The 25,302-nt window shown below is 37.7% G+C and overlaps 1 protein-coding gene across 1 annotated transcript; it reads left to right on the top strand.

Annotated features, from left to right (window-relative positions):
- On the top strand, positions 1–24,226 carry pdcd5 (programmed cell death 5). The gene is made up of 6 exons (XM_073850570.1): positions 1–188; positions 2,017–2,060; positions 2,433–2,494; positions 23,482–23,573; positions 23,659–23,730; positions 23,805–24,226. Exons 1-6 carry the CDS (start codon positions 123–125, stop codon positions 23,850–23,852), a joined length of 384 nt encoding a protein of 127 aa, XP_073706671.1. The 5' UTR covers positions 1–122; the 3' UTR covers positions 23,853–24,226.
- The last annotated feature ends 1,076 nt before the right edge of the window (positions 24,227–25,302 follow it).

The raw sequence follows: 25,302 nt of genomic DNA, 5'->3' as shown, positions 1-25,302 counted from the left end.
TTTGATTAATACAACCTGGAACCAACGTAGCTTCACTCGCTGTATCCTTCTATGCAGAAGCAGAACACGCACACGAATCGTGTCGTATTTCTCTCTGAAAGCTTGCCGTGTGTTTAAAAATCATGGCTGATGAAGAATTGGAAGCCATTAGGCGGCAACGTATGGCAGAACTGCAGGCGAAACATGGGGTAAGAAAAACGGAAGAAGAAACGAGCAAAATATCATAAAGTCGCAATTTTTAGACGTATGTTAAACTGTACATGTCAGGCCCTCAGTATGAATCAAATCCGCCCTCGCCATTCGCGTTTATTGTTCCCTGGACCGCCCTAAATCCATCTAAACGTTCTCTAATATATTAATCTCGTTCTCGAGCTGCTGTGTATAACTAGTGAGCCGACAACAAACCTTTGCCACTGAGCTAATCTTAATTAAGTGTGAAATGTTACATGCTAATGTTTTGCAAAATGGGCTCTAGAGTTTAATAATAAATTTAAGTTCAGTTAGAGTTATGTTATTGATTTTAGTATATATTTGAAGAGTGCATCTCTTTTGAAATGTTTATCCTATCTATCTATCTATCTATCTATCTATCTATCTATCTATCTATCTATCCACACACAAATTAAAATACATTGTATTAGATTTTATTGTATTTCTATTCAATTTTTATACTACAAGTCAGTCTGTCGTTTTCAATGTCATTGTGATATAAAAAGTAAAGTAATATAAAATGTATGTGTATTTATTAATTTTTAAACATATCTGTTTAAACATGTCTACATTAAACTTGTCTATGTGTCAAGTTTTGACTTTGCGTTTGGAAGATATTATAGGTCAATTTATTAAAATGCTTAACAGTTAAATTTGCTGATGTTTCGCAATGCTTTGATACATCAAACCATTTTTGACAACTTTTTGCCAGCATAGTCTATAGCTGCTTTGTTAGAGATAGGAAGAATGGCATAAGAAAGTTTGAGAGTTGTTTGTTTACATGAAAATGGTTTACTACAAAACAAATGTTTTTTCTTTGTGTTTTTGAAAAGTTTCACATACAGATGACAACATTGTCAAAACAATCCCCATTCACATAGATCCACGAAAAATAATAATAATACAAAAAGCTGTATTAAGCATGCCAGACCAGTAGTTGGAGATTCCACTTTGTAAAGAAACTCGCACATGCCAAAAAAAGACTATCACTTTTTATCAATTTATCACATCCTTGGTGAATAAAAGTATTAATTTCTTTAAAAGAAAGAAAGAAAATTACTGACCCCAAACTTTTAGATGGTAGTTTATCTTGTTACAAAAAATAAAATAAAATAAATAAATAAATAAATGCTTTAAACAAAATATTAAGCAGTACAACTGTTTTCAACATTGATAATAAATCAGCATATTAGAATGATTTCTGAATGATCATGTGACACTTAAGACTGGAGTAATGATGCTGAAAATCCATTATTGTATCACAGGAATAAATTACTTTAAAATGTAATATAAATTATTTTAAAATATATTCACATAGAAAACAGTTATCTTAAATTGAAATATTTCACAATATTACTTATATTTTTATTATATTTTTCTGTAAATAAACGCAGTCTTGATGAGCATAAGAAGCATCTTTAAAAACAATTAAAAAATCTTGCTGATCCCAAACTTTTAAGCGGCAGTGTATTGTTCGCAAAACATGCAGTTTGAAACTCTTTTTTTGAAAGTTAGCATTTTCGATTGTTACTGTAAATTACTGTTGTCATGTAAATGCATTGTAAACGGCCAAATTGCATTTTTCTTTTTTTTTTTTTTAAGCTAAAAATGGTGACATGAAAATACCCCCTCAGAGGAAAAAAAAAAATAAGCTAGCCCCAAACTGCAAATGACATTGTTTATAGTTCGTGTCTGTATGACTTACAGTTTCTGAAGTAAGGACGTTGGCAGAAAGAAGATGACAATTGGAATTTGGTGGTTGGACCCCTTAATAGATAATAAATGATTTTACATGTTCTCTTTTAGGACCCTTCCAGTGATCAGCAGGGGCAGCAGGAGGCCAAACAGAGGTACAACAAACAATAATAACAACTGTATTTTTCTGATGGAGATTAAATTGCATTTAAAGTTATTTGCCTTTGAAAAGTTGTATGTATTTCTGTTACCCAATGTTGAATGTGCTCTTTACATATTTGAAATATCTGTTTATATAACAAAATTCAACACATTTTATTAAAATTAAATTAACTTTCTACTTTATAAACTTGCTATTTTATTACAAGCAGTGTTTATTTAAATGAACCACATTTTATTTAGAGGACTTTAGGTAATTTGGACAATTTTTGCCCTATTTATGCAATTTCATACAATCTTTTCATTGCCTAATTGTTGTCTAGAACTGATTATGTCTGAACAGTTTTATTATATTGTGACTTTCACAGAGAGACTGAGATGAGAAACTCTATATTGGCTCAAGTCTTGGATCAGTCTGCCCGTGCCAGGTGTAAGTCTATTTACAAGTATTGAAATGCAAGCAGGCTTGGAAAGATTACTTTTAAAATCTATTTCACTACATATTAAAAAATACATTAGGGCTCTATGCTTACTTTTCTCTTTAGGAGCGCTTTAAAAAAATGTAGGAGCAGCCGAAAAATTCAGGAGCACCTGGTCAGAAATAAAAAATTCAGATCAAAAAATTTGTCTTTTATGAAATTAGTATTAATAAGAAATTAGTTTGTACTACAAGTGGCTTGTAGGTGTATTTTCAAAAGTGTAATGAGGCTTAGAGGTGGCATGAGTGCAATTAAAATTTATAAATTCAACATTTTAAAATACAACATTTTGAATATAGAAATATTAATTTATTTAAATAACTGACTTTGAAAATGAAACCTTGCCTTCCAGTAGGTGGCGGCAAGTGATAAAGATTTTATCACTAAATCATTAACAGACAAAATCAGGCATTATAAGTAATTTAATACTAACTTCTATTAATATTAAAAAATAATTTGTCAGCACTAATAGTTCACACATCTTCTGTTCATAACTTCACACCCCTAATCTTAATGCATTGTGTTTCCTTCTTAAGCATCAGTAAATGATTTCATCTTTAGTAATAGTTGTGTATGAGTCCCTCAGTCATTAGTCTAAAAAGATGGATCTCAAAAAACATAGTCATTGTCGGAAAGGGTTCAAATATTCAGAAGATGCTGGAAAACTAAAGAATGTGTAGGACCCGGAGGGTTTTCAGAACAGCAGGCAGTTTGACTGATCAGGACAACAAAACATGAAAACAGTAGTGGATCGTTCAGGTAACAACAGACAGTTATGATTCAGGGGTATTTACATTTTCGAATGGGGCAATTTTTATAAATTCAGTGGTTTTGTCTTATAAAGAATATGTGAACATCTGTTTAGTGAAATAGCTTATCCAGGACAGTTCTAAATAAAAACAGTACATATATTTTTTTAATTGTGAATCAGAAAATCACCAACTGCTGTTTACATCAATTGCCCCTTAATGGTTACATGAAATAAATAGCATTAAAATAAAAAAAATATTATTTTAAATATAAATTATTTTATAGAACATTAAAAAATACAATGCTAATATTTACATTTTCTTTCATTTCTTTTTTCTTTACTTTTTTTTTCTATGAATTTTCATCATTTTCAAATCAGCAAGCTTATATTTTGGCAGGATGCACAGCAGTAAGCATATGCACTGTAGTTTTTGGTGCTGCAGAGTGAAGTGTGTGAGTGAATGAAGTATCACAGTTGTGCATTTTGCTCTGAAACTGTCAGCACATAGGCTAGGTTTATGTTATACATCAGGGCCCGTATTCACAAAACATCTTAAGGCTAAAAGTAGCTCAGAACTTGATTTAGGAGAAAATCTTAAAAATAATGGGCGTGTCAGTCCTAAATTTAGGATTCATAAGTTTTTGCTCTAAGAGTGTTTCACAAAGCGCTTAGCGCTAAAACTAGCTCCTAAATCTGTGCAACGTAAAGACTGATTTATACGCGTCCGCAAGTTCGCTTGGGTTTGTGAAATCACCCATTTCACATGGCGGTGTGCACGGCTTCTCGAGTGAACTGTTCGCGTGTCACCTCATTGCTCACGAAAAATTTTAAAGCTGTTTTGGCTGAACAGGTACGCCTGTACAAACATCTCTATAATCCATCAATGCGTGACCATAGAAATAGTCAGATGGCAAAAAACTCCGTGACCACTGACCAGTATTGGAACGGACGAAAACTTTTGCAAAAAAGTTTGTGAAACTGTACATTTTAACACTGTTGTGTTGGTTTTACTGTTGAAGACTGCTGTTATAAAAATATTTCTCATAATTGCTTTTGTTAGTGTTTCACATTACTTATTTTCATAGGCGTAATTCAGGGGTGGGATGGGTGGGACACTTTTTGCTGTCCCACCACTTTTTTGAACATCTCGCGGCACGGACGTACGTAATGCTGATGAAACATTCCTTTCTGTTAAATAAGGTGCTGACGCTGGAATCTGTATTTTTTCTGAAATCATGCTTAATGTTCGTTGCAATGTTAATTAGCGACGGAACTTTCTCAATGCGGCTCATTCTCAGTGTTCACACGCGAGCGCTTCAATCCTTCGCTTATGACTCATTACGGTTAAAAATCAAAACAAAATACACACAAATGTGTCTCTGATATAGGGTCACTGATGAACATATTTAATTTTATTAAGGGATAAAAAAAAAAGTTGTGTGACGGCGGATTAGAACCGAAACCCTCTGACTCATTTAACAAACATTCTACCACTAGAATATTGTATGTTTCTAATAACTGTTGCATATCTATGCATTTATTCACTGCATCATTTATCTCAAGGCTAATAACATATTATTAAAGTACATGTAGGAATAAAATTATCATGTTAAAAACGAGTTTAATGTCAATACATTATGTACACATATCAGAGCCTCATGTGCGCTCCTTGTATACAGTTAGCGGCTATGCATATAAACAGCCTTTTAATTAACAGGGTAGAATAATCATAGGTGATAGTAAGGCATGTAAACGTAAAAGAAAACCAAACTGGACTCAAGAACAACTCTTAGAATTCAATCCTCAGACGAGAAAGAACGACTGCGCGTAAGTGTCTACTTTAATACTATTTCAATAGGCGATCGTTACTTAGAGTTGCCGCTAAAAGCACTCTGTCGTTTCTGTTTAATTACTTATTAGTTAGTATTAATATTAAGCTGCTGCCTAAAGCACTCTGTCGTTTCTGTTTATTTACTTATTCGTTAGTATTAAAGGAGAACTCCGGTGTGATATTGACCTAAATTGTATTGAATCATGATACCGAGTGTGAACGTACCTTGCATATCTCATCTCGTCTTGTCCACTGCAGTCCGAAATCTGGGGTTAGTTAGCCGATGCTCACAACAGGTTGTCGATAAGTCGAGTGTCGAGCAGGAAGGAAACTACAACCTGATCAGTTGAAAACCTGATAAGTTCCTTCCTGCTCGACACTCGACTTATCGTGACTAAATTCAAGATGGCGGCGGCCGCTAAACTTCTTGCAGTTACTGTCTGTATAAATCTTCTCGTAAATAAACTACCGGTGCTTTTTCTGAGTTCTCAATGTCTCGTTTTAAATGTCAGGGCCCTTGGAAGTCTACCAATGAAGTGTGGAGCTACTTTGTGCCTCGTAAATGGCATAAAACAGTGATTTATTTACATGGCTACTTCGATGCCCTATTGACTCTCATTGACAACCTGTTGTGAGCATCGGCTAACTGACCCCAGATTTCGGACTGCAGTGGACAAGACGAGATGAGATATGCAAGGTATGTTCACACTCGGTATCATGATTCATTACACTTTAGGTCAATATCACACCGGACTTCTCCTTTAAGATTGAGCTGCTGCTAAAAGCACTCTGTCGTTTCTATTTATTTACTTATTGGTTAGTATTAATATTAAACTGCTGCTAAAAAGCGCTCTGTCGTTTCTATTTATTTACTTATTGGTTAGTATTAATATTAAGCTGCTGCTAAAAGCACTCTGTCGTTTCTATTTACTTACTTATTCGTTAGTATTAATATTGAGCTGCTACTAAAAGCACTCTGTTCTTTCTAGTTAGTTACTTATTTGTTTTAATACTTACATCGAGTTGCTGTTACAAAAGGAGTCTTCTGTTATTTGCCTTGCTAGTGTTTTTGCTTTAAATTGTAGTTTTTATTGCAATCATTAAAATTAATAACTGAGCGGATGGCCAAGGGAAGCTTTTGTTATTTCATATCGTTCCCTTCTTGAGCTATTAAAAGTGCGAAGCTGTTGCTTTTTGAGTTTTGATTGAGCCATTTTGCATGTGGGCGATACATTTGCGGCTGACTGAGCCTAGGAGGCGTCCCTAGCTGTTATCAATAAAGCATTGTTTGGTTGTGTATTTAACTGTGTCATACCAGCTGACGCTGCACGACTTAACCGAGCAACGAAACTGACAACGCACTTAGGTACTCCTTCTTTCTGTCCTCCTCTATCATGTGCTTCCAATTCATTCCGGTGCTCTCTACACACCGCACTAACATCACACGCACACGTCAGCGGAACCTTTCTAACCTGCGTCCTATCGTCACCTCTTCCACTGAACCTTTCTCTTTCACGGTTGGCCTCTGGAATTGTCAGTCAGCTGTCAACAAAGCTGACTTCATTTCAGCATTTTCTTTACAATCTGGCCTGAGCATTCTAGGTTTGACGGAGACCTGGATTCGTCCAGAAGACTCTGCAACCCCAGCTGCTCTTTCTAATAACTTTTCCTTCTACCACACGCCTCGTCAGACTGGAAGGGGTGGGGGTACGGGCCTGCTCATTTCTAACAACTGGAAATACTCAACCCATTCTCCTCTATGCAATCATAGTTCATTCGAATCTCATACAATCACTGTAACATCTCCTATCAAACTCCACGTTGTGGTAATTTACCGCCCTCCTAGTCAACTTGGCTTCTTCTTAGAAGAGCTGGATGGGCTGCTGTCCTCTTTTCCAGAGGATGGCAGCCCACTTCTAGTCTTTGGGGACTTCAACATTCACCTTGACAAACCCTATGCTGCTGACTTCCATTCACTTCTAGCTTCATTTGATCTACAACGCATCACTACGTACACTCATAAGTCTGGCAACCAACTTGATCTCATTTACAAACGCGAAATTGTATTTCAGACAACATTGCGGTCAAACCCCTACACATCTCTGACCACTTCTTCATTACTTTTGTCCTACATCTTGCTACTTGTGCACCCCCAACCCCTCTACCTGTTACTTTTAGACGAAAGCTACGCTCTCTCTCACCCTCCCACTTTTCTTCCTTAGTATCCTCCTCCCTTCCCTCTCCAACCCACTTCTCATCCCTGGACACTAATGCAGCAACTGACACCTTATGCTCCACTCTTACCTCTTGTCTAGGTGAGATATGCCCTCTCTCCTCCAGGCCAGCACAAGCTGCTCCGACAACCCCTTGGGTATCCGATGTTCTTTGTGACCATCAGTCAAAACTTAAGGCAGCCGAGAGAAAATGCACAAATCTAAGGATACATCTGACCTCAGTATGTATCAGTCTATGCTCTCATCTTTCTCTACCCAAGTACATACAGCCAAATCTTCATACTTCCACAACAAGATCAACAATTCTCCGGACGCACGCAACCTTTTCAAAACATTTAATACACTGCTTTGTCCCCCTCCACCACCTCCCACAACTTCTATAACAGCTGATGACTTTGCCACATTTTTTACGGAAAAAAACTACATCTATCAGTAATAAGTTCTCAGCTCCACACATACAGGAACTAAAATTGACCACACTAACGGCTGGAACTCCCCTCTTCTCCTTCTGTCCTTAGTCGGAGGCAGAAGTAACCAAACTTTTCCTCTTCAGCCATCCGACGACATGTCCTTTAGATCCTATCCCCTCACACCTTCTCCAAGCAATCTCTCCTACAATCCTACCGGCGCTCACACACATCATCAACACATCTCTTCTCACAGGCACTTTCCCCAGTACGTTTAAGCAGGCCCGGGTAACCCCACTGCTCAAAAAGCCTACACTTAACTCTTCACTCATTGACAACTACAGACCTATCTCTCTCCTTCCATTCATAGCAAAAACACTGGAACGGGCTGTTTTCAACCAGCTATCCTTATTCCTCTCACAGAACAATCTACTGGATTCTAACCAATCAGGGTTCAGAAGTGGCCATTCAACTGAGACTGCACTACTGTCTGTCACTGAAGCCTTGCGGACGGCAAAAGCTGATTCCAAATCATCAGTACTCATTTTGCTCGACCTATCTGCAGCTTTTGACACTGTGAATCACCTGATCCTCCTGTCCACCCTCTCATCGCTGGGCATTACAGGGACTTCACTTTGCTGGTTCAAATCCTACCTCTCTGGTAGGTCTTTCAGAGTGGCCTGGGGAGGGGAGGTATCCAAAACTCATCAACTGGTCACTGGAGTTCCTCAGGGATCAGTTCTTGGACCTCTCCTCTTCTCCATATACACTACATCTCTGGGCCCCATCATACAGGCACATGGCTTCTCTTACCATTGCTATGCTGATGACACACAACTCTATCTTTCATTTAAACCAGACGATCCATCGGTAGCTGCACGGATCTCAGGTTGCCTGGCGGATATCTCTGCATGGATGAAGGAACACCATCTACAGCTCAATCTAGCAAAGACAGAACTCCTTATCTTTCCTGCCACTGCATGACTTCTCCATCCAGTTAGGTTCATCAACAATTACCCCATCGACTTCAGCCAGAAATCTGGGTGTAATCTTTGACGACCAATTGACTTTTAAAGACCACATAGCTAAGACTGCTCGATCTTGCAGGTTTGCATTGCACAACATCAGAAAAATCAGGCCCTTCCTAACAGAGCATGCTACACAACTCCTCGTCCAGGCCCTGGTCATTTCCAGGCTGGACTACTGCAATGCTCTTTTAGCCGGTCTTCCAGCATGTACAATCAAACCTCTACAAATGATTCAGAATGCAGCAGCACGACTGGTCTTCAATGAGCCCAAAAAGGCCCATGTCACACCCCTCTTCATATCTCTGCACTGGCTACCGGTTACAGCACGCATCAAATTCAAGGCACTGATGCTGGCATATAGGACAGCCAGCGGCTCATTACCTGCATACCTCCATTCACTACTACACATCTACACTCCCTCCAGAAGTCTGAGATCCTCTAGTGCAGGGGTCTCAAACTCGCGGCCCGCGGGCCAATTGCGGCCCGCAGGACGATAGTTTGTGGCCCTCGCCTAAATATGAAAGTTTAATGTTACTGCGGCCCGCGAGTTTGATATGTATGGCACTTTACAGTGTTGTGTGCGGAGCTGAGCGAACCTACCAATCACGGTGGGATATATGGCTCTAGGGGGCGGGCCTTGATGCAGCAGAGAAACATTTCTCAATGAGTGAAAGTTACAGCAGCGTTGCCATGGAATGTTTTCTTCCATGCCTTGCTGGCTGCCTCGTTTCTATTGGGCACACGCAGACATTTGTCCCAGCGCGCTGAGTTCACAACACTTTTTTTTTTTTTTAAGTTGCTGCCCAGCGGGACATTATACAACATAGGCCTATATACGTTACTTATATAAATGTATATAAATGTGTGTAAATATATATTAGGGCTGCAACAACTATGACAACAACGATTCTCATTATCGATTAACCAAGTCCGCCCACAGTGCACGAACAACTTCAGAGGATCACGTCAAATAACAGCACTGAATGACGCATTTCTATAGACAAAATGCATCTCAAAATAGTGGAGGAAACAGAATGAGATGCTGCAGGAGAGTTGCGTGATCCAAGCTGCCCAAAACATGAGAATACCTTATTTTAAACTTAAAAAGTAATGGCTTGCTCTGTGAGGCGCTTTGAGATCCGTTTGCATCCTCAGCATGAACACTTTCAGTTTGCGGTCATATCCTTATCTGTAGCCTAAATGTCACAAATTCACACGAGCATTTCCATTGCATAAAAGTCCATTCTGGCAGTCTATGTTAAGTTTAAATCTTTACTGAATGAGCATATCAGACTGGAACACAGACAGGGAGACAAAAATACTCAATGTATGTACAATGTACAATGCGCAATGTAAAAACGGTGTTTTAATATTGAAACTCAAAATAAATGAGGCTCAAACATTATTAACAAACGTGCGTGTTTATTTTAGCAGTTCCGTCAGTGAACAAGCAGCCTACAAAACGTTAAAATAAACCAAAGAAATAATACATTTAAATAAGAAAGTAGCCTAAACAAGTGTTAAATATTAAACAAACATCCGTTACAAAAATTTCTAACAACCTCGACAGCTGATCAGAATTACTGGCCGAGTTCTCTTTCTCTTCCCCATTGCACAGCTGCGAAGTAATTACATTTATTTTAGTTTCTTTAGTTTATAAAGATAATTTAGAAATATATTGGGAACACGTTTTGTTTGTGAAATTCAAGTTATTTATTTTTTTAAAGTAACGAACAAGCAGCCAGCGGCGGACAGATCCATTTAGCCTTCACGATTTAAATTAAAATCCATAAATATAAAAGCGCTATTTGAAACTTAATTTTTGTTCATAAAGGTAAGAGTAATAAATTTAAATTATTAGGCCTACTTCACTACTAAACTAATTCAAATCGAAAACAAAACTCTTTCATCAGCTATTTGCCTAATCCATAAATTAATCCATAATGCAGTCCAGTGACAGATTCCGAGTCACGATCGTCAGCTTCATCTTTACGACACTGACTCAGAAAATATTAGTTTATTAATAAATAATTCGAAGAGGAAGCGCTGCCAGGTCTCTATAGCAGCAAGGAGTAGGCAAGAGAAGCCATGTTCAGAACAACAGTTCATGTTCTTCAATGTTTCATTCTTGTTCAGAAGAAGGTTAAATGTTAAAGAACAGTTAATACAGACTTTTGAATCTGAATACAGCAGACATAGAGGACTGAAGAAACCACATAGAGTCGCTGACTAGCGAAATCTAATTATTATTATTGTTGTTATTATTAATTTCATTATTATTATTATTATTATTATTAAGTACTTATTGATTTATTTTCTTATTAATTCTTAATTCATTTATTTTTTCATCTTATTTTGTGTTAAAAAATAAAAATAAAGAGATTTGAGAAGACTGGAATTTTTTTAACAAAGCTTTTCTTGTGGAAAACCTGATGCGGCCCCCAGATAAATTGAGTTTGAGACCCCTGCTCTAGTGAAAGATGCCTCGTTGTACCACCACAGAGAGGTATTAAATCACTGTCCAGAACATTCTCGTTCAACGTCCCTGCCTGGTGGAATGATCTTCCCACCCCTATCCGGAATGCATGGTATTTTTGAGCACTTCCTATGTTGATCTGCCTCCTTAGGATGAATCATTTGTTGTATTCCCAATTGTAAGTCGCTGGATAAAAGCGTCGGCTAAATGAATAAATGTAAATGTAAATATGCACGCATATTCCCACACAACATTTTTTTTTTTTTTAATCTTGGAGGTTATCCCATGTAGGGATTAAGTACATTTAATTTAGCTCAAAGGGAATCGAATATGATTCAATAGGGAATTTGAACAGAATCGCTGTTTTACGGCTGCTCAGAGTCGACCCGCAATTCATTAAACGAGCTGTGTAACAGAAACTCTGCAATGGATATTACTATCCAGAATATAGTGAAAACACTATATATTAGCACAGTAGCAAAATCGGCCGTTTAAGACATTAACTTGTAAGCACAAAACACAAGATACTTATCTTTTCTAATAAAAATATGATTTTATTGGATAAACCTAACACATACAAACTAATCTAACATAAACACACTCACACAGGTTGCAGAAAGAGAAAGTGAGGAAAGAATGAGTTTAAAGGAATGAAAATATGAAGTCCCAAGTTTATAGCAACGTGTGTAATTGCTTAGACCTGAACAACCATCAATCACTTAATTAACCGTCGTATTGAGTCTCTCAAAGATGTTATTAAACTTTATATCAAATGCACCTGTTCAGTTAGAACCTGGAGGTTACTTGCGTTGCCTTTTTCTGTGCCGAGGGAATTCCTTTGTTGCGTCGCTCCAGAAAGGGGGCCTTCCCGAGGTTGCTGATTGGTTGGTTCTGTGGTCCTTTGTGAAGTCTTGGGCGTTGGCTTGGCTGAGGATGCGAGTTGTGCGCTGTTAAAGTTCAGGTCAGCGAAGACGTTTGGGTCGGTCGCGGCTTGCACAAAACTTAACAAGAACACAAAACTCTCAACGGAAAGAAATAAAAGAATTAAAGTAAAAGACAGGAGTGTAACGGACTCCTCATGTTTCCTTTAGAGGAGCGGCTGGCATGCAGGCCAGCAGCGTTGAAACGCGGCGGCACGAAGCCGTAGAGTAAGAGAGCAAGGGTATGGCGTAAGAGAGCGATTTGAATGGTGTCCTGAGTATTTAAAGTCAGCTTTTGGACACATCCCAAATGGTGTCTTGACCAATTAAAACATTGTCCTAAGTCGGGGTACTGCTGGTTCCTCCTCCCCAACCATAAATCACAATGTCATCTGATCCGTCCCGTGGTCCCAATTTTCCCGCTCTTGGCAAAGTTAAACTTGGACATGATTTCGATAACCAGACTAAAATACATTTTATAAAGAATTGAATTATAGAAACATTTCAAGAATGCAATTTCGAGTTCACGCACACCAAACACCAATATAAACCATTAAACTATTCAATAGTTATCAAAAGGGACATACACAATAAGTGATTAAAACATAATAGGCAAATGTATGGGTTACAAAGAGTATAGGAAGTTATGCATAGAAATGATGAGTTGCTCATGAGTCCTTTTTATCATCATTTTAGGTGTACGTGAACAGGCAGTTTCCTGGGCCATACTGTGGATGTAAGGATGTGTTCTGTGAGGGAGGAAAAGGTCAAAAGGGTGTAGAAAGAATTTCAGTGTCCTGTGCGTGGGGGAGCCCACCAAGCACAGTCTCTACTAGTGATTTCCCTCATGTGATGTCCAAGATGTGCATCTCTTTGACCATTAATCTTGGTTACTTGCCCCAAATTTGGGATTATCAACAAGGGTCCTTTTGTGTTAATGTTGCAAGTTCCAAGTTAGTTAGGTTTGCTTCAGGCTGGCTGGAGCCAGGGTGTCACATGACAAATTTTACGACATGCTGGTCATGCTGGAGTTGTTGGAATTTGTGGAGTTTGAGGCTGTAGAAGTGTTTTTACTTCTAATCGAATTGTCTGATTTGCGCTGAAATCCTACACCCAGCTCCAAATTTTCATTTGATTATATCCTTCGTTGGGCAAGAAGTAACAGCTGTTCTTGCGTCCAGTTTGGTTTTGTTTTATGTTTGCCTATCTCGCTATCAATAATCATTCTATCATGAATAGAAAAAAAACACCTTTTACGTCGTCATCGATAGCCTAGCGGTTAGTGCGTCAATATATAGCGTAACTCCGCTCAAAGCGCCCTGAGTTTGATTCCCTTTTCGAAATGTTTTGCTGCTCCTGCCTCCTTCTCGTCACCTAATGATTTCGTGTCAGTTCTCCGCTATTCTGTGTCATTAAAAGCATAAAAAGCTCTTTAAAAAAAGTCTATTTACATGCATATCAGCACTTGCCCTGCACTCAAAAAAATAAATTGTTCAATGAACATGATTTAATCGTAGCACCCATTATGCATCTAAACCAATCTAATAAACTTGGAAAGCTTTGAATATGTTACATGAATGTGATTTAAACTTGTAGATTTAACATTGTTTTAACATGTCAGTGTAGCTTCTTTCCAACTACAGGGAGTGCAGAATTATTAGGCAAGTTGATATTCTTGTCATATTTTTTTCCCAAGCACATTTGAATAATTCCAAACCACATCAATCTTAATAACTACTATTCATTTTGTGTTTAATTATTTATAATTGATATATAATTGTCCATGAAAGCTGGAAGTGAAAAACTCCTTATTTTCAGGTGTGCAGAATTATTAGGCACATTTTCTTTTACAGATAAAATGAGCCAAAAAAGAGATTTACCTCAGACTGAAAAGTCAAAAACTATTAAATGCCCATGAGAAGGATGCAATACTAATGCAATACTGCAATTTGCAAAGTTAAGGCATGACCACCGGACAGAAAAACGCTTGTTGCATCTGCATTGTCAGAACAAACAGGTGGAGGAGAAAAGATGCATGTTATTTGCAAAAAAAGTAAGAATTAATGTTAAGAATCAGATATGAAACCATCAGGAACCATTTAGTCTCCAGCGCCACCGTTTTCCAGAACTGCAACCGACCTTGAGTCTCCAGAAGTGCAATGTGTCAGGTTCTCAGAGACTTTGCTTGGGCAAAAAATCCTAAAAAATTACCCTCAATTAATAAGAATAACATTCTGAAGTATTGTCAAATACATAGAGATGGTTTTTTTCTAGGCTTTATAGACAGATGAGTTGAGAGTGACTCTTGAAGGACCAGCACCACATCCTCTTGTAGCACTCTTTCAAAAATATATTTTCCAGAATCTGGCAGTAAGTTTTAAGAGTTTATTTTGGTCCCTCTCTGCAAGACAGACATTTCAGGATATGAGATGGACTAAAACTGAAGTCCCAAAACTTACTGCCAGATTCTGGAGGATAAACTTGAAAGAGTGCTACAAGAGGATGTGGTGCTGGTCCTTCAAGAGTCACTCTCAACTCATCTTTCTATAAAGCCTAGAAAAAAACCATCTCTATGTATTTGACAATACTTCAGAATGTTATTCTTATTAATTGAGGGTCATTTTTTAGGATTTTTTGCCCAAGCAAAGTCTCTGAGAACCTGACACATTGCACTTCTGGAGACTCAAGGTAGGTTGCAGTTCTGGAAAACGGTGGCGCTGGAGCATAAATGGTTCCTGATGGTTTCATATCTGATTCTTAACATTAATTCTTACTTTTTTTGCAAATAACATGCATCTTTTCTCCTCCACCTGTTTGTTCTGACAATGCAGATGCAACAAGCGTTTTTCTGTCCGGTGGTCATGCCTTAACTTTGCAAATTGCAGTATTGCATTAGTATTGCATCCTTCTCATGGGCATTTAATAGTTTTTGACTTTTCAGTCTGAGGTAAATCTCTTTTTTGGCTCATTTTATCTGTAAAAGAAAATGTGCCTAATAATTCTGCACACCTGAAAATAAAGAGTTTTTCACTTCCAGCCTTCATGGACAATTATATATCAATTATAAATAATTAAATACAAAATGAATAGTAGTTATTAAGATTGATGTGGTTTGGAATTATTCAAATGTGCTTGGGAAAAAAATATGACAAGAATATCAACTTGCCTAATAATTCTGCACTCCCTGTAATTGAATCAAAATGTTTGAATCGTGTTAGTCAAATATGTCAGTAAAAGCACTTCAATTCAACAAAATTCTGCCTTGTTACATCTACTAGTTAATGTCTTGTTCGTGTATAGTTTTGGTACTTTAATACCCATCTTGTTGTTTCAATTAGATTTGTTTCAGGTGAAAGAACTAAGAACCAAAACATTACATCTACAGAAAAAACACATAAAACATGCAAACAATTAAACATTTTTATTTTTTCATTCAGTTTTAACATACACATACAAATAAGTTTAAACTGCTTTCTTCACTTTAAGTCTCCTATCCATTTGAGTGTTTGTAAAACAGGATTCAAACAGCATATCAGTCCAAATAACAGCACAAGCCTGACCTCCACACCTTCAGTTAGGACACCAATGTCCTGTGGGTCATTGTTAGGAAGCATTCCCTCCTTCATTATGACATACACTTCTGCCACAGTTTGCTCCATGGTACATTTTGACTCGATGTCTGAATCCTATGGGGCAAAACACATAAAAGATCACACACAAAAAAAAAACAAGAATTACAAGAATTGCTTATACACTTATTGGCCACTTTATTATGTACACCTGTAAAGTAAACTTAAATTCAATACAGGAGCTCTGATGTGAATCAGAGGTTATAATTTCTCAGTTTTTAAGTTGAAACTGTCAGAAAAGTGATAATTCTTCTGTTTATTATTGAGGACACAGTGGGTGCTGGTGTGTTATTGCAGTGTATTATATATACAGTATATAAAAAGTTATAATTCATCCGGCAACCATATTTAAAATTAATGAAGCGGCTAAAACATTATAACCACCATAGAACAAAAGCATGTAAGTATAGTTTTCTGATGCTGTTTAATTTATTTCTTATTATTATTTCAGATCAATTCAAATCTTTAGTAGGGCTTTACACAAAGTTTTGTAAATTAGGCCCCAAGAGAGATCAACCATTATGAATAAAAAAATTTATTGGTTTAGTACATCAACCAATTCACATAAGAACTTTGTCTAAGTGTACCAGTAGTTTCCTATTAATGAACAATTTGTCCAGCTCAATTATTTGACAAAGTTAAGTGTTCTCTCATGTCACATGTTTGTTGTAGCAAACAGGGAAAAACATGACCCAAGTACAGAATGGCTTTTGAAATTATTTTCTCATCAACTCACCAAATACCCCTTGACTAGTTTTTCAGGGTCTTCATTCAAGTAGATGCAGAGACTTGATGACACAGGCTTCTCTGGTACGGTATGTACAGTGTCATCCTGTAGGGTGGAGACAAGATTACATCAACTTCAGTGGCAGCACAGCTTAAGAGTACTGAACATGTTACTGTCTGTGTAGAATGTAACAGGTGAACTCTATACACATGGGTTTTAAGTCCTGCCCATGTCTTCAATGTGCATGCATAATTTAAATATATAGTAGTCAACAAAAAAGTTAATCAAAGTTGTCCTTAGGTCAAAAACCCAACCTTAACACCAAACCTGTCCCTTACCTTACCCATATCCCACCTTAATACAAGCAAGTGTTTTGCAATACAATATGAACACAATAAGTACATTGTACTTATTTTATGCTGCAAGTACATAGTAGTTAAGGCCACCTAATATAAAGTGTGACCCAAATTTTATTAAAGGTTTTAATCCACTTCAAATGTTGACTACTGTACACAAACATAATGACTGCCGCTTTCAAAGCAATGTTTAGTTTATAATGCTTAAGTAATTTGTACCTACAACTCTCCTTTGCAACACTTCCTGCACTGCCACATACATGTCACTGAAAGAGAAAGAAAAGAAAAGTTCAGTATAGTTAGTTATACATTTAGTGTATGTGAGTGTTAAAAAACTACTTACCATGTAAAGGTGAGGTTCACACCAGAAGAGCATGGGGACAGCTATACATTGTGATTAGGGGTGGGACGATACAGGTAACTCACGATTCAATTCTGTGGCGATATGTGGCCCACGATATCGATAATATCGCGATTCACGATATCTACGATATTCAATATATTGGAAGAAATTTCATCAACGATATATCACGATATATGTGACTGAAAAAGAAAAAATACCCATAATAAGGAAATCTTATGAATTTATTAATGTCAACATTTCCAACACTGTGCAAAGAAATATGCATTTGCATAATAACTCACTGCCTCCTGGTCTTAAATGTAAACACTGTACAGCTAGACAGATAAAAGTGCCTGAACATTAAAAAACAACATGAACATTAACTAACATGTGTAAACCATGATACTGAAACGTCAGTAGTAAGTTACTGTAAAGTGCTTTATGTTAACCTGGACAGTGGTCACATCAAGGCATATTCTTCTTGAGGAACACTAACGCCTGTTTCACACATACTCCGTCTGCAGTGTGTATGCAGTCCGTGTGCGTTACGTATGCGATGCAGAAGCAGCACGGACTCGTTTTGCTTTCACACAGGACACGTTTGCAGTCCGTTCCTGATCCGCGGCTGTTTACCACAAACACACCATTTATCCGTTATTTTGATTTCAAATACAAACGTGCTTTTACAGCATTGTGATACTCTTTTATCACAGTACACTAATACAATTCTAGATATATTCACGTTTAAACTCAACGTATAATAAACAACGTATTATTCAATGCACTTGCAAAGCAACCGCGTGCAGTGTGAACGCTCTAATCCGTTAACATGGGTGCGGAAAAAAATACTCAACGCATAAGCACTGCACTGCAGACGGAGTATGTGTGAAACAGGCGTAACTGATCAGCATGCTCAACTAGCGGGTGCGTCTTTGATTTGTTTTTCGTTATCTTCCGCCATTCTTCTCACTTCTCTTTTTTTCTGCGCTTCTTCTCTGATGTTGTAAGATAACTTATGTTCTTCACTGGCCGCTGCTTCCGCCACTTTACGCCTATTTACTCGAACAGCGCCCCCCGCAAACAGAATGGTAGATATTGGGTAGTGACAGTGACACTGAAGACGGGTAAATGAATAATTTGTGTTGTAATAAAATATCGATATTGGCCGTTAGTGTATCGATTATTTATTGCGACAGAGAGCACAACAATATATTGCAATATCGATTTTTTTTCCCACCCCTAATTGTGATGTATTTTTTTTTTCTGCTGTGGAAAAACAAAACAAACAAACAAAGTGTATAAATGTTATATACTGTATTTCCCGAATAAAACCATGCATACCTATTCAATCATAACTTTAACTGCAATTTATTAGGACATTTAATATATATGGTCGATTGCATTATAGATTTTACTTGACAGTTTTTTCAAACTGTATTCAATAAACTGGGTAGCAATATGTAACATATTGGAACTCAAGAAAAACAAATAAAAAAAGTTCTATAAACGTTAGCTAGACTGAAAAGAGAGATGAGAAGTGCACACTGATTCAACATAGGACAAGTTACGTAAAGCCCGGGACACACCAACCCGACGCCAACCAACTAGCGCCGACGAAAGCTGACCGTCTTGTCGCCTCTAGTCGGCTGCGTCTGCGGGCGTCTGGGCAATTAAACTGAGCTCGAACACACCGAACTGACGACACCAGACTACAAACAAGAAGGTGCTTTCTGCGGATGCGTGAGGAGATATACCGTTGCGTACCTGCAGATGGCAGTGGTCTGTATTTTCATTCCAAGAAGTGAACCCCGAAGTAGTGTTGCCTGTGCAAACAAATCAGCGTTTCCGAAGCATTTACTTCGTCGCTCACCACAGAGATATTTGGTTTTGTGAAGATGTCTGACAATCTGCAAATGACCCTGGCGCTGTCAGCTCTTGGTTTAGCGATAAAAAAGGACTTAAAAGTACACCAGACGTTTTTTTTTTTTTTTAAAGTCAAAGTGTTTACATCAATGGGAAATTGTACTATATATCAGTACAGTCAATATCAATATAAGTATAACACCTGTTGTGCGCACACATATATAAAATTGTTATTATATGTGTGTGTGTATATATATATATATATATATATATATATATATATATATATAGTAGCATTTTAATGTACTTATACTTATTTTCATTTGAAAATTATAACATTTCAAAGCTCTCACAATACACGTTAGGGTGAACAGTAATCGCCGTTATTCTTGCAAAAAACTATTCATTGCATAACAATGAAAGTACACTTCTGCGTAAAATGGCCACTTATCCCTAAAGACCCAATATTCACACATTTACACATTCAGACATTACCGTCTGCCAAGCTTATTGTGCCCTGTACTTGCATGCTTATAGCACTAATGTCTCTGCATTCTTGAACATTATCACCTGGTCCTCATGTCTCCCAGAAGAACAAGACTAGTAAAAAAAAATGACCCAACAAGGAGTTTCAACAGGGCATCTTTACAAATACAAATAGTAATATCTATTTCTATCATTCAAACATAACGAACGTTGTGTACACAGCAAATATATCATTAAATCATATATTTGTTTACAATTCATATTCATATATTTGTTTACAATTTGATACCTTGTTCATAAGTCATATTAAATGGGAGCAGCCTTAATCTTACAATTAATTCAAGTTAACAGGCTTAATAGTTTGTGTGTCCTATATGTATGTGTATGAGTATGAATATATACATGTATGTGAATTGCGAAATGTTGACAGCGAGCCGGTTCCCTCTTGACTCCTTCCTTTGCGTGTTACATGACTTCACGTTCAAGTCCTCCACGCGCTCTGATTCGATGTCTGAACAGCCAATCAGAGCGCTCTCTTTCCCAGACGGCCCCGACAAGCCCGACGCCGATTCAACATGTTGAATCGGGCAAACTTTGGCCGACGCGAGCCCGACGAAATCCGACGAGAGCCGACGTGCGGAACACTCCGAACCGACGCGCTTCACCGACGCCCACCAACTGCCCGACGAGGCCAGACGGCCGATCGTCGGCTTGGTCTGTCCCGGTGTTGTGCCCAATTCTGACCCCCGCCAGATTACTACCCCCCTAGTATTGGTAGGTTTAGGGTTAGGTGTGGGGGAGGGGTTAGGATTAGGGGTGGGGTTAGGATTAGGCAATCAGGTAGCGCTTTCAACGAGAGGGGGTCATAATTTGGCAGGGGTCGAAAAAAGGCACAACACCGGCCTTAAAAGTAAAGCGTATAGCATTAGGCTACATTAATATACAAACAGAAAAAACGAGCGCATAGTGTGTTCGACTGCATTCTTTCCGCCAGTTTTCCTCTCCCAATGTTAGGGTAGACTTCAGGTTTGACGTAGGTTATGTAGTTAATAGTTAGGCGTGGTTAGCATTGAATTGTGACAGAAATGCACAAATTGTAGCGGATATATTAACGTTAAGGTGAAACTTGTATCGACAAAGACAACGGAATTTACATAAGCCTACTTTGAAACATCGCTAGTGTGTAATTACTTATTATCCCATGTTACTAAGTGCAAACTGGTACATTATATAAATCAAGTACTTACCCTCTCAATATCAAGGATGAAGAACGTTTAAATGCAGCAGTTCAAACCGCTGGCGCACACACAACTCCTCTTCTTCAGCCGTCTGTACCCACGTGATTCCGTCGCAGTGCTGAGCATGCGCAGTGACTCATCAGAGAGAGTTGTTGATATGAAGCGACTCGGGCTCATTGAATCAACAAGTGCTGATCTAATTCATTTGATTATTTCTTAATTTAGTTACAACTAACAAGAATCAATCATTTAACAGAAGTAAACTTGTTATAATCGTATTAATCAGACATATTTGTATTTTGCAAATCAAACAAGTGGCTAGTTGACATTTTTTGAGTGTGTATTTTAAATTCTTTATTTGAATGTGACAATATTTTTACTAACTTTTTAAAACTTTATTTGAATATGGCAATATTTCTATTAATAAATGTCTGACAGAGATCCATCCCCTATCAGCCAATCACTGTATGCATGGTTAGTGAGCATGCTGACACCATCCATAGTAACGAGGTCAACCCCGTCCTTACTCTTAGCTTAAGACTTCTCTCTACTGCTTAGTAAAAGTTTGTCTCAGCAGCTTTGTTAATAGGTTTTAAGAGAAAACTCTTAGCTAAAAACTTTTACTGCTAGGAGAACTCGTAGTGGTAAGATAAAATGTTTTGTGAATACGGGCCCAGATGTAGTTAAAGGGTAGCCTGTGTGTCCCCATACTGCCTTGCGCAGCGCGATTTTATTCACGCTTCTAGTCAGTCTGGAAACCATGGACCTAATTTTCACCTAAGATAGGGAACCAATTACAGAACGGGGAGGGAGCAGCAAGACGATGACGCGTTCTATGCGACTCACCGAAGGATCCAGCATGGCAGCAGACGCAAAGTTATCTTTCGTGTCTGTCACTGGACGCGAGCGGCGCGACCCGACGCGACAAATGACATTAGAATGCAAGTTTATTTTGAAAAAAGAGCAACTTTTGGCGTTCGCTCTACATACGTCATCCGGTATAATTGAAACGATTGGCTATGAGCTACGCACAGCGCATTTGATAGACATTCGTATCGCCCAATAAACGGCTCTGGGCATTCGTAAACCACGCCTCAAATACGAGAAAATGAACATGTGGTTCCCAGACCACGAATCATGACGAAGTCATAACGTGGTCTGGTGATAGCCAGGCTAGTTAAAGGGATAGTTCACCCAAAAATGAAAATTTGATGTTTATCTGCTCACCCCCAGGGCACCCAAGATGTAGGTGACTTTGTTTCTTCAGAAGAACACAAACGAAGATTTTTAACGAAAACTGGTGCAGTCTGTCAGCCAAATAATGGAAGTGGATGGGCACCAGACCTTTAAAAGTAAACAAAAACATGCACAGACAAATCCAAATTACACCCTGCAACTCGTGACGATACATTGATGTCCTAAGACACGAAACGATCGGTTTTTGCGAAAAACTGAACAGTATTTATATCATTTTTTACCTTTGATACACAGCCACGTCCCTCTGTCCTGAGCATGAGCTTTTCATCAGGCTCGTTACACGTGAACGCGCTCTGGCGTAGTATACGCAAACTCCGTAAGGGGAAATCGGTGAAAAGTCCTGGATGAGTTTGCGCAAGCAAACGTAATCTTTTAGCTTTAAATCGATTTGAACAATCAGGATAAGCGCAAGTAATTACCATTTTGAATAGCCGCTATACCCACAATCTCTGTGCACTGTGTAAACAATGAGTGTTGTATACATGCGACAGATCGCTTCCGGCATTTGCGTATACTACGCCAGAGCGCGTACACATGTAACGTGCCTGATGCTAAACTCGTGCTCATGACAGATGGACGTGGCTGTGTATCAAAGGTAAAAAATGATATAAATACTGTTCAGTTTCTCGCAAAAGCCGATCGTTTAGTGTCTTAGGACATCAATGTATCGTCACGAGTCGCAGAGTGTAATTTGGATTTGTCTGTGCATGTTTTTGTTCACTTTTAAAGGTCTGGTGCCCATCCACTCACTCGTTAAAAATCTTCGTTTGTGTTCTGCTGAGGAAACAAAGTCACCTACATCTTGGATGCCCTGAGGGGTAAGCAGATAAACATCAAATTTTCATTTTTGGGTGAACTATCCTTTTAACAGGAGCTCCACCATACTCACATCAGATATGGTTAACAGAAGCTCAACCGTAAGAACATCTCAGTCACAGTTTATTTTATGGTCTATTTTTTGCTTTTAACAAACCATTAACTACAACTTTCTGTCTTAATAAACTCCTAATTTGCTACTTATTAGTAGTTAGCAAGGTAGTTGTAGTTTAGGTATTTAGTAGGATTAGTGATGTAGAATATTGTCATGCAGAATATTTGCTTTATAACTACTAATAAACCTAAAAAGCCTTGGCATCCATTTAAAAAAAGCTCTATGACCAGAGCCATAGTAAAACACAGATAAATCAACTCATCAACTTGCATTGTAAAGCTTGTCACCTTCCATTGCCGGTTGTTCTTGTTCCTGTTGCATATCCTCAGTTTGGCAACCTGCATGAGCATCAAGTTGGAGGAGGAGGGGGTGGAGAAACAACTCTCTCCAGTATTTTGAATTTGGAACTTTTAAATATTTAAAACTAAAATCTACAGTAATTTTTTTTTTTTTCCCTTTAGTGAGTAATTTGGCTCTTGTAAAGCCAGATAAAGCAAAAGCAGTGGAGAATTACCTGATACAGATGGCTCGCTTTGGACAGCTTGGAGGAAAAGTAAGAAAGCAGATGAAGCATCATTTATAATGTGTTTAGTAAATTTAGAATGTGCGTCTTATAGCATTGAGTGTTGGATCTTTAGATTACAGAGGCTGGATTAATAGAGATCTTGGAGAAAGTCAGTCAACAAACAGAGAAGAAAACAACTGTAAAGGTAAGTACTTTGTGCTTGTATTAATCGTTTCTCAAGATTGTAAAAGTTGAAGAATGTATCTGTTTTCTTCCCAGTTTAACCGACGACGGGTAATGGACTCAGATGATGAGGATGATGACTGATATGCAGGTGTCATGAGTCAGCTAGGCTTTCTGTACTCATGGTACTTCTAGTATTTTGGTCTGCTGACTACTGACCAGGACATGACAGTGACTGACAGATCAGTTGCCCTGCCCAAAACACAATCACAGCCAAAGAATTTTGATCTGTGGTGATATAAGAACTGTTTTTCATCTTTAGTTTAGCAGATCCTCTTCATTCAACACATTGCAGCAATGCTGCTACCTATTTAGGGACTTTTTTTGAGGATACAGTGGACAATTCTGATCTGTTGTTATTGCAATAATTGGAACTTGCCCCATATCTTTGATTGTGTGGACTTTTTTGAGGAGACCTATATGTGCAACTGTTTACAAAATAAAGGCCTTAAACAACATTTTAAGAAATTCTTGTTACATTGGTTTCATTGTTTGTAACTAAATTACATTTTTCTCTAGGCCAGGCCACAAAAAATATATTTATTTGAGATTTGCTAGTGCAAGCATAATGTTTTTTATTTTGTTTTTGTTGTTAAACTCAGTCTTATATAATTCAAACTCAATATTATTTCATTCTCAATATTATTTCATCCTCATCCATTTTATAATCCATCACTTCACAAATCTCATAAGTACCACAGCATGTGTTTTGTATCTTAATGATTTCAAAGGTACCCTGCAGAATTTTCCAAAAAAGTAAGTATAGACTCATACAAAAATAATCTTTCTTAATCAACTAAAAGTGTGGGGTGGTGTGTGTGTTTCTACAAAAACACTGCCCTGTGCCTGTTTTTTTTTTTTTTTTTTTTTTTTGTGCTCGATGTTTCTGGGCTGCAACCTTTTGTCAGTAGGTGTGTAGTCCCCAGCTAATAATAATGCATGGTGCAGGCTAGGGCAGGAGTTTATTGTCAGTGTCTGAAGCCCAGGAAGCTCTATTAAGTTCTACTGTATTGACACAAAAACAGTTGGTTAGTGTTGCTATTGACTTGTTGGCTGCTATCTGTAACTCAACAGATTACAAGGCGTTGTACTTAAATTTTTATGATGACATGTAATAATTGTTTATTAGTGAATCTGAAGATGGCTGTCATCTGTTAGCATTCATAAGAAATGCGTTTTATGCATGATTAACACAATATTTGAATATTATATATTATATTTATTTATTTATTTATTTTTCTGCTTATCTGAACCCTTTACAACTGTCACTTTGTAATCTATATTTTCACACTCTGGATGATTAAGGGCCCAATATACAATTACAGAAGAAAGTCACTGATGCACAAGAAGACAACATGATGCAATAATAGCTGAGGCGTGTAAACACTGAAAGTATTTTTTTTCTCCCAAATATAAAATAGAAGTACTATTTACCCTGATCATCCTGTTTAAAAAAAAAAAAAAAAAAAGTGTATACATACTGGATCATAAAGCATGGTTACCTTCTTAAGCATCAATTAATGTTTTTACCTGT

Source organism: Garra rufa, chromosome 11 (assembly GCF_049309525.1).
Source record: "Garra rufa chromosome 11, GarRuf1.0, whole genome shotgun sequence".
NCBI lineage: Eukaryota > Metazoa > Chordata > Actinopteri > Cypriniformes > Cyprinidae > Garra > Garra rufa.
The sequence above is the reverse complement of the archived record's forward strand: the minus strand, read 5'-3'. Positions and strand labels throughout refer to the sequence as shown.

What these genes read in the sequence shown, in the direction of transcription:
- pdcd5 (XM_073850570.1), top strand. Translation starts at nt 123, where the DNA reads ATGGCTGATGAAGAATTGGAAGCCATTAGGCGGCAACGTATGGCAGAA. An exon ending in AACTGCAGGCGAAACATGGG is followed by an intron (nt 189 to 2,016) that starts GTAAGAAAAACG and finishes GTTCTCTTTTAG; the next exon opens with GACCCTTCCAGTGATCAGCA. An exon ending in AGAAGAAAACAACTGTAAAG is followed by an intron (nt 23,731 to 23,804) that starts GTAAGTACTTTG and finishes TTTTCTTCCCAG; the next exon opens with TTTAACCGACGACGGGTAAT.